This window comes from Canis lupus, chromosome 14 (assembly GCF_011100685.1).
Source record: "Canis lupus familiaris isolate Mischka breed German Shepherd chromosome 14, alternate assembly UU_Cfam_GSD_1.0, whole genome shotgun sequence".
Lineage (NCBI taxonomy): Eukaryota > Metazoa > Chordata > Mammalia > Carnivora > Canidae > Canis > Canis lupus.
The window spans coordinates 27,245,303-27,261,234 of NC_049235.1; the positions used below are offsets into that span (position 1 = coordinate 27,245,303).

At 36.5% G+C, this 15,932-nt stretch overlaps 1 protein-coding gene across 4 annotated transcripts in view; it reads right to left on the minus strand.

The window, feature by feature from the left end:
• Window positions 1-14,325, minus strand: part of VWDE (von Willebrand factor D and EGF domains) — a 97,461-nt gene extending 83,136 nt beyond the window's left edge. For 3 of the 4 annotated variants that reach the window (XR_005369475.1, XM_038556956.1, XM_038556957.1), the window contains exons 1-3: window positions 14,090-14,325; window positions 4,405-4,589; window positions 1,558-1,789 (exon numbers count right to left, since the gene is read on the minus strand). Coding sequence is in view for 3 of the 4 variants with exons in the window: in XM_038556956.1 (XP_038412884.1) it covers window positions 1,558-1,789; window positions 4,405-4,589; window positions 14,090-14,150 (478 nt within the window). In the remaining variant the exon portion in view is untranslated. Of the gene's footprint in view, window positions 1-1,557; window positions 1,790-4,404; window positions 4,590-5,334; window positions 5,414-14,089 lie in introns of all 4 variants that reach the window. The other variant, XM_038556958.1, reaches the window with a different exon arrangement.
• Between the last annotated feature and the right edge of the window lie 1,607 nt (window positions 14,326-15,932).

A 15,932-nucleotide genomic window follows, 5' to 3' on the forward strand; every position in this document is an offset into this window, starting at 1 on the left:
GCTGAATCAAGTGTTTGCCTAGTTTAAGAACACTGATCTACAACACTATCTCCCAGCATTTTCAATCTTCTACGTATAGAGGAGTCCAGATAACATAGCAGAGGGAGGTTGGTCTTCTCCCACAATCTGGCCACGTAACAGCATATCAATACACTCCCTCCATCCTCCCAAAAGAATAAATCCCTGAATTATTGGCTTCATTCTTATCTAAGCAGCCCAAGTTAAAAAAAAAAATCACCATTATGGAGTTTCTTTCTATTTTGAGCTTCTAGTATATCTGAAGAGTTGGGTCACTAGTTCTATTAAACATTCATTTATTAAGTCCTTACTTTGTTCAAGACATAAGGTCATGAGACCCTGGTATAAAGGGTACATTATCTTCAAAGAGTTCATAGTCATAATCGAGTATAGAGAAAAAAGAAACAAAACCTCATTAAGTTCAATTATCTATTGTGAGCTCCATGATAGTGTATTATGGGAGTTACTCACAAGTGACTCTACTCCCCAACATCCTTAGTCAATACCGTATCAGTGGCAGGCTCATGAATCTGGTGTGCATTTCATGTCTGTACATCTCATGTCCCCTCTTACAGAACAGGACAAAATACAACTCTCCATTTCTATCTTCACTCTAACTGATGTGTTACTTTCCCAACTCAGTGGCCCAAGCAAAAAAAACTAGGATTTGCCCTTGGTTCCTTTCTTTCCATCTTCTGTATTCAATGCATGAGCTCTGCTTCCAAAAGACATCTGAACTCAATAACCTCTTTCCTCTGCCACTAGTTTAAATCATTTCCTCTTCCCCCCACCTTTGAGCCACCACCATCTTTCCATAGCCTCCTAGGTGGAGTCTTACTGCAGCATTCGTGGCCCTTTAAATACAATCTTTAGATCATATTCACCTACTTTAAACCCCATAAGACTTTATACTGCAATTATGACTAACTCTAAGTTCTTACCATGGTCTACAGAACCTATAGATTCTGCCTCTTCCTATTACTCTGACTTCATCTCTAAAGTCTCATCCACCCAGTCTTCCTGCCATTTTGTTCCTCCCTCAGTTCCTTGGAGGACCATCTTCATACCTGTCTAAGGACACTGACATTTGTTGCTCTTTCTACCTGGAATGCTCTTTCCCCGTAGTATCCATGGCTGGCCCATTGTCCTCATTCAGAGCTCAGCTCAAGTTCATCACCTATTGAGAGAAACCTTCTTCAGGTATTCTTTGTAAGGCAGCAACCCTGTGCCAATCAATGCCTATTGCATTGACCAGTTTTCTCAATCATCATTTTCAATGGGAGGGATGGCAAGCAATCTGCTCTGATACTTTCACATCAACAAATATTTTCCAAGATCTTAAGATCTTGGTAAAGAATCCTAAACAAATTTGGACAATTTAAACCAGAAATTTAGCTGTCATTTTGCAGCAGTGGCAGACCAAGACTCTTCCTGAGATATGTATTATCTCAACACAACCTCTCCAGAGAATGGCCCCAACACATCAACACACACAGTTCTGTGACTAGCAGTTCACATATATTACTCATATTTTCTTACCTTCTGCACAATATCCCATACATCCCTGAGTGGGCTGTAGTAAGTACACAAAAAAATTTCCACAGTTTCTTACAGACACTGGGATTTGAAAAAGGCAGCAGTCTTTGGTAGCACTAAACAAAACCTGCCATGTAGCACAAGCTGTCAGTTGCTTGATCTCTCCAGGTAAAGGCAGGGTCTCTGTATCTCTCAGAGACAGCCAGATAGGAGCCTGTGTTCCACAGTGATTCATCTTTTGCAACAGAGAAAACAAAAGTTGAAAATCCAATTTATTTTCACACATGATAGATAAGTCAACTTTGCATTTTCTTCTAAATAACCCTTAAAATAATAAATTATTTAAAGATTCTAATAATTTGTACCCTACTATTAAAGTAACTATAGAATACTAAATTTAAGGTAAATTGCTCATAATTAATATAATCTTAACTCTTTTTTTTTAAGATTTTATTATTTTTTTTATTTATGAGACACACACACACACACACACAGAGGCAGAGACACAAGCAGAGGGAGAAGCAGGCCCCATGCAGGGAGCCCGATGTGGGACTCTATCCCAGGACTTCAGGATCATGCCCTGGACTAAAGGCAGGCACCAAACCGCAGAGCCACCCAGGGATCCCCAATAATAATGTTATTCAATTTAAATGTATTCTATTTGTTACCTTTGTAAACAAGAGAAATTCAGTGTCAGATAACTTACTTCCATAGTGATACATCCTAAGATAAGTGAATCTGAAGTCATCTTAATACAGAGCAAAAGATAAACTCACCTTGGAGGTTTCTTCTAAAATTACTGGATATAGGGTATGTAAGAAGTTAATGCACAGTTCAGGAGACATCAAAAGTCAGGGGAGAAGGAAAAGATGTTCAAAATCTGGTGATGAAACAATGGGTTTGCAATTTGGAAAAAAAAATGAAGTTAAAGCCTCACTTGAAGCCAATTATCAAAATCATTTCCAGATGGAAAATGGAGTTAAATAGAAAACTGACCCAGGAAAAATAAGAGGAAACTATATAATTTGGGAAGGACCCAAGCACTTGCTAAATGCATGACCTCAGGCAAGGCACCCAATATCCTTCCCTTTTGCTCTAGGTGGATGGTAGTACCCACCTCACTGTGCTGTGGTGAGATATAAGTATAATTATGTACATAACATAATTTCTACAAAACAATGAGTCAGTAACTCAATAATAATAATAATGCTCAATATTATAACTATTTCCATGCTTAAAAACAAAAGAAATCATAAAGGACAAGATTGATAGTTATGTTTAAATAATAGTTTTTAAAATATAAGAATAAGAAAAAGTATTTGTTAATAGCATTATATTCAGTGTATTGTTTATTGTCACATTATTATATTTCTTATTTTATTTTAATGATATAATATTATCCACTTAAAAACTCTTAAGATCAGAGATGGGTAAAATACGCAAACACATAATTCACAGAAGAAACATACAGATGCTTAATAATGAATACATGAAACTATTCAGTATTAGAAAAGATATTTTTATCTACTAAAATGAGAAATGAGCCTTATATTTTTTAAAAATAATCATGTATCGAACCTTCAAAAGGACATTAACCTTCACTAATTTTACTTATAAAAATAATCTAACTACACTAAAATGTAACAGTGATTTTTTTGTAGTAGTGATTTATATGCTAATTGCAGAATTATTACAGCAAAAGCCTGACTGTGCACACATGACAATGTTTAAATAAATATGGCTTATATATGACAGAATATTATTTTCAACATTAATATTAAAGAATTTTCAACAGTATAGGCAAATGCTAATGCTGTACTTGAAAACTGAAAACTGTACCTGAGAAAAGCATGTTATGCAACTGAACATGCAGCATGAACCTTACAGAACAATATGAAAAGAAGGAAAGACAGCAGAATGTTCATGGTAGTATGACTGTGTGAGTAGATGATGAATGAATGTTATGCTATAAACTGTCCATTATTCTAAATTTTCTATAATACACATGAATTATTTTAACCATCATAAGTAGGCATTTATCTACACAGATTTGTACAATCCTGTAGAGTTAAAGAAAAAAAATTCTACTAATTCTCCAGTTGGATGCTCTAAAGCCTTGGCTCAAGTAGGATGAGAGGGTGGGGGTAGGGAACACTTCCCCATGGAAGACCCAGCAAAATCAGTTCACCTTTACATTTATGGGAGGCTCTAGATACAATTATAATTAGTTCAGCCAAAGAAAAAGAACACAAATATTTAAAGATGTAGTGAATTTCCTCAAATTTTACTTTTATTTATTTATTTATTTATTTTAAAGATTTTATGTATTTATTCATGAGAGACACAGAGAGAGAGAGAGAGAGAGAGAGAGGCAGAGACAGGCAGAGGGAGAAGCAGGCGCCATGAAGGGAGCCCAATGTGGGACTCGATCCCAGGTCTCCAGTATCACTCCCTGGGTCAAAGGCAGACATTCAACCCTTGGGCCACCCAGGCATTCCCAAATTTTATTTTTATTTTTATTTTATTTTATTTTATTTTTTCAATTTTTACTTTTAAATTCTGATTTAAAAGGTGGACTGCATGAATGAGCATAATATTAATGTTACTATTATTATTAGAACAGAAAACATGGCAATGTTCTTTTGCATTAATTCAATCTTAACACAAAAATAAATATTATAAAATAATATTTAGTTATATTAAAGAATATAATTTATAATATTAAATAATAATATATATATTATAATAAAATATTTCAGAGCAAGAAATAAATGGATTGTAACATGATTCAATCCTCACATGAAAGAATATATAAGAAAATACATGTGTAGTTCTTAGTAGTTGAAATACCTCAACACATTTGGTGGGCATCTCGGCAGGTCTGTCAAAGATGAGAAATCGATACCATCCAGGAGACAGGGAATGGTCACATATTAGGTCTTGAAAGGGAGAATGCTGGAGGTGCATTGAGTCAAAATGCACACTTCTATAAGGGCTCTGAAGAAGCTGGTGTCCTCCTGGAGAGCATTCCTGAACTAGGATGGAAAGACAGGTGTCTCATGTGTATGTGTTTTCTTCATTAACATAATTTAGCCCTCAATTAAAATTGATTTCTCCCCCAAATTAAGCAAATAACCTACAAGTGCACATCATGACCATCTGAAATGTCAGGGTCTCTTAGTCAAAGACGACTTGCATTTTCCATAAATGCAATAAACCAATCTACAAACTGAAGAATGTTTGAGGTACTGTATTTCAAGAAATTTATTTTCATTTAATTTGGACAAGGAATACTGCTGATCACTGTTGAGTTAGGACTGTTAAAAAAAATAAATAAATAAAAAAAGGACTGTTGCCACCTGAGGTCACAGACCCTGCAAAGACTCCTCTTGAGAGTGGCCTTCCGGATCTGAAAGCCATCAACGACCCTCCATGACCTGCTTTCCACATGACTCTCCAAGTCCCATCTCTGCCACATCTTGGAAGGCAACATAGTAAATTAAGCTTTTAATGTCAATCTATTTTTTGCAAAATGCTCTCCTACTGAAGTTCCTTACATTCTTCAGTACAGGAAAGAATATAAAGTTTTCAAAGTTTTTTTTTTTTTTTTTAAAGATAAAGTATTGAAATCCACTTTATTACCAAGCACAGGAAAGGAATAGGGTGTAGGGGAGCAGTTTTGAAGGAGAAACAAGAAAAGACCCTAGAGAAAGGGAGAGTTCTGTAGTTTTTTTTAGGGAAGCCATTTTCTGAGCAGCACTTGACCTGGAAGATAGATACCTTTTCTGTCAAACCCACATAGGCAGATCATAGAGCTCTTGTCCCAGCAAGAAGAGAGAAACTGGGGTAGAAATATATCCTAGAAACAAATTAATAACAGCACAATAAATTAGAGATATTAATGTGCAAGTTGATCTCCTAAGTGTAGCTTATAAAAACTGTTATTATTATAACTTTGTTTTTTGTCATTTGTAGAGATAGCAATTAAACTGTACAAAATATAGTGTTCTTCAAGACAAAGTCTCCTCAAAGAATTTTTTGTAGTAGAAAAATTTAGGAATGAGCACAAAAGATTTCTCCTCCCTTTATCTCTTGCTCCACCAGTTTTCAACTTCCCAAGAAAAATGTAATCCAAAATGCTCTATTGACTTTGATGATCTCAATCTGTCAACACTAGATAAATATTTCATAAAATGTGTATGGATAGAACTCAGGGGATATATATGCTGTCATTTCATTTAATTTTGAAATAACTCCAAGATACTCTCAATATCAGAACATTGTACCTGGTTGGAAACTTAGGAAAATATTTAAAAAGAGATTACCAGTGAGGTTTGCATGAATTATTGAAATGTTTTCTCTCTTTCCTGCGATAGAATATTATCTTGGGAAAAAAAGTCACTAACTCCGTTTTTATTCTGTACAGTTTTTCTCCTTAATGTTTCTGTAGTGCTCACATTTCCTCTGACTCTGCACTTTGAATTATTGTTCACTAATCCAAAGCTAAAAATGTAATAAATGTAGTGGCAATCACAGCATAACATCAACAGTGTGTGGAAATTCTGAGGTTTAGAGCAAACAGTCAAAAAAGAATTCTTGAGATGTCTTTGGTGCAAAAATGTGGTTTTATTAAAGCATGGTGGGGCACCTGTAGCTCAGTGGTTGAGAGTCTGCCTTTGGCTCAGGTTGTGATCCCGGGGTCCTGGGATTGAGTCACCCATTTCTCCTTCTGCCTGTCTCTGCCTCTCCCTCTCTGTGTCTCTCATGAATAATTAAAATAAAATAAAATAAAATAAAATAAAATAAAATAAAATAAAATAAAGCATGGTGACAGGACTTCTATGCTTTTGAGAGGGGGTTAGAGTAACTCTCTGAGTAATTTTGGAAGCAAAGTTTCTAGGACCTTGAGGGGGTTAGCTATTGTTAGAGAAAGGCCATTCATTACTGTCTACTAAAACCCTAGTCTTGAGACCCTGTAGATGTGTATCAATGGGCCATGTGCTTGGGGTATGATTGCTAACATGTATCTTGTGGGGCTAGAGATAAAGGAAGTTTCCAAAAGAATTTTTATATGTTAAAGGAGACTTACAGCATTGTGGGGGTTGGGTTAATATTAAGATAAGGTACTAGCAAAGTATTACATTGAAGCAGTTGAGTTCCTATAGAAAGGTCACTCTGCTTTTCTCAAGGACTTGTCAGTGGGTTTTAAGTTGTAAGGAAATTTTTTTTTAAGATTTTATTTATTTATTCATGAAACACACACAGAGAGAGAGAGAGAGAATGGCAGAGACACAGGCAGAGGGAGAAGCAGGCTCCACACAGGGAGCCTGACGTGGGACTCAATCCTGGATCTCCAGGATCACGCCCTGGGCCGAAGGTAGGTGCTAAACCGCTGAGCCACCCAGGGATCCTCCAGGATATTTAATTTTTTCTTTTGCCTTTTTTCCCCACATCAAAACACTAAAGAACTATAAAATATTTACTCAGAAATTTTTAAAAGTTTATTTATTTTTAACATTTATTTTAGACAAAAATTCTTATTTCATATAATTAAAAGAACTCATATTTTGTATTGTTCACTTCATTTTTTACCAAAAAATCTGCTTGTCTTTTTTTTTTCTGCTTGTCTTTTTAAAAAGTTCAAGGTCTCTGTAGAAAATTTAAAAATTTTATTAGCAATGAACAAGCCACACTCTTAAAAACCTAATTACAACCTTAACCCTAGAATGCAACATATAATTAACTAGGTGAGAATTATTAGGATGGTTTTGGCTCCCATTTGGAAATTTGGGGACTTAGCTTCTCAAATAATAAATAATATTTCTCAAATAATAAAAGAAAGCTCTACAATTAGATTATTACAATTACTCATTAATCAATTTCATGATATGAATAATATGCTAAGCTTTCTAGAAAACTTCCAATATAACTTTTCCTTCATAACAAAAGTACATATAGGGTTGCCTGCATGGCTCAGTCAGTCAAGCATCTGTCTTTAACCTAGGTCATGATCTCAGGGTCCTGGAATCCACCCTCATGTCAAGCTCCATTCTCAGTGGGGAGTCTCCTTCTCCCTCTTCCTCTCTGCTCTCCCTCTCTCTGTCTCAAAGAAATAAATAAAATCTTTCTTTTTTTCAGAAATACATAGAAAATACACATTAAAATTGACATTTCTATTTATTCTGTCTTTTTTTAAGATTTTATTTATTTAAAAAAATATTTTATTTATTTATTTGAAAGAAAGAGTGAGAGAGCACAAGGGGAGCAGCAGGGGTAGAGGGAGAGCAGGGAGAGCGTGTCAAGTTGTAAAGTTGATACATAATGATACAATATGAAAATGGTTTTCTAGTTTTGTTTGTAGATACAAGATAATCTGTACCAAATTGTTTTCTAGTTTAACACAATAGCCAAGATTCTTTAAAATTCATAATTGGTGGATAAACAAATATGTTAAGAAAGTAGATAAATCATTGTATTATTAAAGGCAAAAATGCTTATTAATATCTGAAGACAGGTACTTCATAATATTTTCATTTATAAATATAAAATCTTTGGTATATTGCCCTATGGGAATTTCAAATATTTGTGGATTTTTAAAATTTTTATACCTTCCCTAAAGCTTCTGATATTCAAAATAGGACTATGAATCCTGCAACAACACAAAGGTTGAAAAGCAAGGTCAAATAGTGACTAGTTTGCTATATTACTTTGCCCTCTTTTATATCAAGAGGCAAAAAGTATGCCTCTTGCAAAGAATACAAATAGATTGAAAGTAAAAGTATGAAATATCATGCAAACAGCAACCACAAAAAATCTGGATTGGCTAAATTAAGATCAGACAAAAAAAAAACCTTTAAAAATGTTACTAGAGATAAGGAGGGGCAGTTAGGTTCAGTTCATGAGGAAGAAACTCAATTACGAATACACACACATGCACAGAAGGAAAAAATACGTACTTCAATGGTAATGGTTGGAGACTTCAAGTACTTCATTGTTTAAAAATATTTTATTTATTTATTTATTTATTTATTTATTTATTTATTTATCTGAGAGAGAGAAAGAGCAGGAGCAAGAGCAGAGGGAGAGTTACAAGCAGACTCCACGCTGAGCATGCAGCCTGACACAGGGCTCAATCTCACAACCAGGAGATCATGACCTGAGTAGAAATCAAGAGTTGAATGCTTAACCAACTAAGGCACCTAGGTGCCCCACAATTCTCCATTTTCTTTTCTTTTCTTTTTTTCTTTTTTAAGATTTTATCTATTTATTCATGAGAGACACAGAGAGAGAGAGAGGCAAAGACATAGGTCGAGGGAGAAGCAGATTCCCTGCAGGGAGCCATTGCGGGACTCAATCGCAGGATCCTGGGACCACGCCCTGAGCCAAAGGCAGACGCTCCACCACTGAGCAAGCCACCCAGGTGCCCAATACTTCATTTTCCATATGAATAGAAAAACGGCAGAAGATCAACAAAGAAATAGAGCTAGAACAATACTATAAACCAATGTGATCTAACAGACATCTATAGAACACTCCTCCCAACAACAGCAAATAGAAGTTCTTTCGAAGTGCACACACAACATACTTCAGGAGAGACAATACGCTAGGCCACAAGATAAACCTCAATAAATTTTTAAAAAGATAGAAATCATGCAAAATGCGTTCTTTGATCACAATGGAATGAAATTACAAATCAATAGCAGAATAAATTTAAAGAACTTACAAATAGGTGGAAATTAACCTAAATAATCAATGGGTCAAAAAAGAAATTAAGAAGGAAATGAGAAAATACATTGAAAAGATTAAAACAAAGATACAATATGTCAAATTTATGAGATGCTGCCAAATTAGTACTTAGATGGAAATTTATAGATGTATTTGCCTACATTAGATAAGAGTAAGATCTCAATGTAATAACTAACCTTGCACCTTAAGACACTGGAAAAAGAGGAGCATACTATGTCTAAAGGAAGCAGATGCAAGGAAATTATAAAGATTAAAGAGAAAATTAATAAAATTGAGAATAGAAAAACAATGGAGAAAATCAATGAAACCACAAGCTGGTTCTATGAAAAAAATCAACACAATTGGCATATCTCTAATGAGATTGAGAAAGAAAAAAGAGAAGACTCAGATGCCAGAATCTGAAATGAAACAGGAGGCATCACTACAGATTTTATTAAGGAATATTATTACAAGGGTGCCTAAGTGTTGGACTCTAGGTTTCAGCTCAGGTCATAATCTCAGGGTCGTAAATTCAAACCCTGCTTCAGGCTTTGTGCTCAGCACAAAATCTGCATAAGACTCTCTCACTCTGTCTCTCCCTCTGCTCTCCATTCTGTACATTCTCTCATTCTCTCTCTAAAATAAATAATATTTTTTTAAAAGAAAGGAATATTATTACAAGCTGGTATATGTCAATAAAGTGGATAAGTTAGATGAGATTGCCAAATTCCTAAAAAGACACAAATGACAAAACTGACTCAAGTAGAAATAAGCAATCTGAATAGGTTTACATCATGTAAAAATATTGAGTTAAAAAACAAAACAAGGGATCCCTGGGTGGCGCAGCGGTTTAGTGCCTGCCTTTGGCCCAGGGCGTGATCCTGGAGACCCGGGATCGAATCCCACGTCGGGCTCCCGGTGCATGGAGCCTGCTTCTCCCTCTGCCTGTGTCTCTGCCTCTCTCTCTCTCTCTGTGACTATCATAAATAAATAAAAATTTAAAAAAAATTAAAAAACAAAACAAAACACAACACACCCATAAAGAAAAGGCCAGATTCAGATGGCATCAATACTATATTCTACCAAATATTTAAAGAATAATACCAGTTCTTTACAAACACTTCCAAATAATATATAAAAGGATGGAATACTTCCAGATTCATTCTATGAACCCAGGATTATTCTTGATACCAAAACAAGAAGAAAAAAAAAAAAAACACAAGAAGAGAAGACTGTAGACCAATGTATCTTTTGAATATGGATGCAGATATCTTCAGCAAGATATTAGTAACATGAATCCAGAAATTAGAAAAAGAATTATAACCATAAGCAAGTGGAAATTAAACCAGGTGTGCAAGGTTGATTTAAATTCCAAGAATGAATCGACATAATATGCCATACTGATAGGATAAAAAAAGAAAAATTCACAAGTGCTTTTTCAATAGACCCAGAAAAATCATTTGAAAAAAATCTAACACCTTTTTTTGATATATATACCCAACAAACTAGGGATAGAATAGAACTTACTCAACCTGACAATCTATTAAAAAAAAAAATTAATTAAAAGAAAAAGCAAGCCTCCAGTTAACATCATACTTAATGAAGAAAGACTGGATGCTCTCTTATAAGATTAGGAAGGCCCATTCTCCCTGCTTTCATTTAACATGGTACTTCAGGTTCTAACTAGGACAACTAGGCAAGATAAATAAATTAAAGGTACATAGAATGGAAAAAAAGAAAAACCATCTCTGTTCACAGATGATATGATCTTTTATGTAAAAATTCCTAAGAAATCTACAGACACAAAAGTTACAATGAACAAGTTTAACAAGGTTTCAGGATATAAAATCAAGATACTAAGTTTAATTATGCTCTCATACATGTGCAACAACAAATAGACTGAAAATGAAATATTCAAACGATTCACTTATATAGCTTCAAAAGAACAAAATACTCAGGGATAAATTTAACAAAAGAAGCCAAAACTTACACTTTAAACACCAAAAAACACTGTTGAAGGAAATTACAGATCTATGTTAATGGAAATACATCTACATTCATGGATCAGAAGATTTAATGTTCGGATTACAATCCTCCCCAAATTAACATGAAGATTCATCAAATCACTAACAGAATACCAAATGACTCCTTTGTAGAAATTAGCAAACTAATTCAAAATTCATATGGAATTTCAAGGGACACAGAATAGCTAAATCAATCTTGAAAAAATATAGGAGGAATCATATTTTCCAATTTCATAATTTACTACAAAGCATCAGCAATAAAAACAGCATAGTGTTGACATAAGGATACACATAGGTCAATGAATAAAATTGGAAGTCCACAAATAAACCCACGTACCTACCTATGGTTTTCAACTAATTTTCGGCATGAGGGGCCAACGTCATTTAATGGGGAAAGGATAGTCTTTTCAGCAAATGGTGCTGGGAAAATTGGATATTCATATGCAAAAAAAAAAAAATAAACTTAGACCCTTATGCTGTACCATATATAAAAATTAACTCAAAATGTACCAAAGACCAAAATACAAGAGCAAAAACTATAAAATTCTTTAAAAATATATTGGGGTAAATCTTCATGAAACTTTAGATTTGACAACAAATTCCAAACTATGATAACAAAGCACAAGCAACAAAAGAAAAGATATATAAATTGGATTTCATTAAAATTAAAACTTCCGTGTTTCAAAAGACATTATCAAGAAAGTGAAAAGACAACCCACAGAATGGGAAAAAAAAAAAACTGCAAATCACATATTTGGTAAGAGAATTGTATCTATAATACATAAATAACTCATATAACTTAACCCAATTTAAAAACTGTTAAAGTATCTGAGTAGTATTTCTTTAAAGAAGATATACTAATATCCAATAAACACATGAAAAATGCTTGCCATCATTAGCTACCAGGGAAATGAAAATCAAAACACAATGAAATGTCACTTTATACATAATAGGATGGCTAAAATCAAAATCTCAATCTTTACAAGAACATGCATGAATTAGAACCCTTGTGCACTTCTATGGGACTATAAAACAGCACAGCCACTTTGGAAAACAATCTAGTCCTCAAAAGGTTAAATAGAATTATTCCATGATTCAGTAATTCCACTTCTAGTTATACCTATGCATAAGAGAAATGAAAACATGTGTCCACATAAAAACTTGTACCATGATGTTCTGAGTAGTAATATTTATTACCGCCCAAATGTTCATCAGATGATGAATGTACATACAAAATGTGGTAAATACTTAGAATGGAAAACTATTTCACCATAAAAAGAGATGAAGTACTAAATATGGTACAATATGGATGAACCCTGAAAACATGCTAGGTGAAAAAAATTCAGTCACAATAGACAACCTGTTACATGATTCCATTTATATAAAGTATCCAGAATAGGTAAATCCATAGAACAGAAAGTAAGATCAGAGATTGCTTACACTTGGAAGAGTGGGAGGAGAGGGTCATGGAGGGAATAGGGGATGGAAAGCTAGAGTAAGTATTTTTTCTCAAGGTGATAAAAATGTTCTAAAACTGATGATAGTGGTTGCACATATCTGTGACTATACTAAAAACCAGATCACTGTACACTGCAATAACTATTGTACACTGTGGACTATATTCAATAAAGTCTGAAAAAAGTTTCATATTTTCCATTCCTCTCCTATCTCTATTAAATATAAAAAAGTTACCAACTTTACCATGATACGAGTTTAGAACCTGGTAAGGGTTAATATTTGGCTTCAGTAGAGAGATGATAAAGCTATTATGGAGAGGCAAGAAGGGGTTATGTGATCTATAGTCAACACTGAAATTCTCTTTATATATACTGGTCATTTTTTAAGAAATATTTTATCTAACCGCAATACATGCATATTTAATGTCATTACACGTATGTTGAACAGTTCTTCAGGAAGATCTAGTAAATCTGTAAGCAAATCAAAGAAGGTATAGACTAATGATACCTTTCAGGAAATAATATATTTAATATTCTTTAAAAAATGTTACATGGGCTAGTGCAACTTGCTTTTTTTACAGAGCAAATTTACCTTAGTAAAATAGATGGAGATCAACAAGATAATAAGACAAAATTATACCCTAAGCAATTATAAATGTTGCACATAATTCTTTTTTCGAAGTTGTACAACAGATTTATTTCTGAAAAATATATGGAAATTTATAATACAAGCATAAGCTACCTTTCACTTAATATCTTATCTACATATACACAAAAAACAATCAGGAAGCGCTAATTAACGTTTTAACTTCACTGCATTCTATACTATTCTTTGTCATGGATTAAAGAGGCAGGAATGGTGCTATTTTTTTTTTTTTCTTTTTTGGGGGGAGGAGGGCTATTTTTTTCGTAGAGACCTCTTACAGGATCAAGAGAGATTCTAATAGATATACTAAAAAAAAAAATCATACACAAAACTTACTGATTTATTGTAGGGATAAAATGTTCATCAATTACTTATTTCCGGCGGTGGGGTGGGAGTGGGGTAGAAACCGAGCAGTTTGGAACCGAACTCTTTTCGGATAATGCGGATCCACTTGCAGCTGGGATGCCTGGCAGATCCAGTGAAAGTTTCTTACGGCAAATTAGAGAGCCCTCAGGGACCAGGATAGGAGGAGGAAACAGAGGAACAGCAACATGCATTGGCCAAAGGCTGCGGTCGGGGAGGAAGGAGCAGATGCGCAGGGGCGCTCCGCGAGTCACCCAGGGCAGCCGCGCGCCCCCGAAGGCCGGAGCGTGGCCCCGGGCTCCCTCCCGCCTGCGCCCTACCTTGCCGACCTCGGCCCGGGGCCAGGAGCAGCAGGGCCAGCGCCCAGACCCGGCCGAGCATCCCTGCCGCTGTCGCAGAGCCCTGGCAGCGGGTGCAGGCAGGACGCGGGCCCCTGTCCCCTCCTATCAGGGCTTTCTCAGTCCGTTCGCGCTCAGAGCGCAGGGTCGCCGCGGGTCCTCGCTCTGGGACGCAGCCGCCCTCCCGGGAAGAGCCGCGCCGGCCTTTCGCGCCTCCCCTCGGCGGCTGCAGCAGCCGGCGGAGCCACGCCCCCGGCGCAAAGCCACGCCCCCGACACAAAGCCACGCCCCGGCGCAAAGCCACGCCCCCGGCGCAAAGCCACGCCCCGACACGAAGCCCCGCCCCGGCACAAAGCCACGCCCCCGGCGCAAAGCCACGCCCACTTCCCCTCCCCGGGGACCCTTCCCGCGCTTCCCAGCTCTGGCTCCACCACCTTGGATCTCAACCACAGGCGTGCAGGGGCAAGCCCCCGGGGTAGAGCTTGGCACCTCGCATCTCACTGATAAATCCTAGAAATTGTTCAGATGGGCCTTCAATAAAAGCAACCTTTGAGCCGTTTCTGTTGGAAGGGGCAGTGTCCTTGATTATACCTGTGGAGGGATTCTTAGCCTGATCATTGGGGGTGCTGGTTTGCCTCCAAAGGCACACATGCTTCTCAGAAGTTGCCCCTGTCCCCTCAGGCCTCAGTGATGAAGGATGGGAGGGAGGGAGTGAGATTAATGTTGCTGGCTGTATTGGCTGGTGATCCTACTGTTCTTTAGTTATCCAGTGGTGACCCAGTAACTCAGGATCCTTTAGTACATGGTCACATGACTCTCAAAGTGGCCTGGGAAATGGTCTTTGATCTGAAGCTATCTTCATATGTGTGGTTCCCTCTGCAGAGGAAACAGGCCCCCACCTTTAAAACAAACAAACACCTGATTCTGTATCATAGGTCATTAAATGAAACCTCAACTTTCCTCGCTTTTCTTTGGCAGTCTCAGTTTTTGAGTCCCCTTATCCATCACCTAGAACTATGCCCTCAGAGCTGGTACTTGAGGAGAAAGAAGACACTAGTCAACAGAAGGTAGGTCCTGGTGTGTTCCAGGATTCAGGCCACAGTTTCACCTATAGATTTGAAAGACTGAGGCTTGGATGAGGCATGCTGATAACACAGAAGATGCCCAAATGCATAAAGAAGTTCTTTTAAAAATAGTTTAGTTTTTTTACTTGAAAGAGAAATTGCAATTAAAAATTTTAAACCTGTTTCCAAAATATAAGTATTAACCTATTTTGAGAAAAACAAAAAACTTTGCAGTGCACAAAACTTGTGTGTAAGGCAGCCCGGGTGGCCCAGCGGTTCAGCTCAGGGCATGATCCTGGAGATCCTGAATCGAGTCCCACATCAGGCTCCCTGCATGGAGCCTGCTTCTCCCTCTGCCTGTGTCTCTGCTTCTCTCTGTGTGTGTGTGTGTCTTTATGAATAAATAAATATAATTTTAAAAAAAAGTTGTGCGTAGCCCCCTTTACACACAAAGAAGGCACCCAATCCAGAACAAAAATGAAACATAACTTTTTGGTGGGGCTGGATAGATGATTTTTATCTTTAGACTAATTATGGAAGAACAATTTAAAATAAGCAGGATGAAAGCTGAGAGATTTTTTAGTGTACATCTTTGGTTTTAGCTAATAAGGCCCTACTAAAACTGGGACAGAAGGGCACGTGGGTGGCGCAGTCAGTTAAGTTGCTGACTCTTTTTTTGGCTCAGGTCAGGATCCCAGGATTCTGGGATCCAGCCCTGCATAGGACGCCATGCTCAGTGGGGGAATCTGCTTGAGGATTCT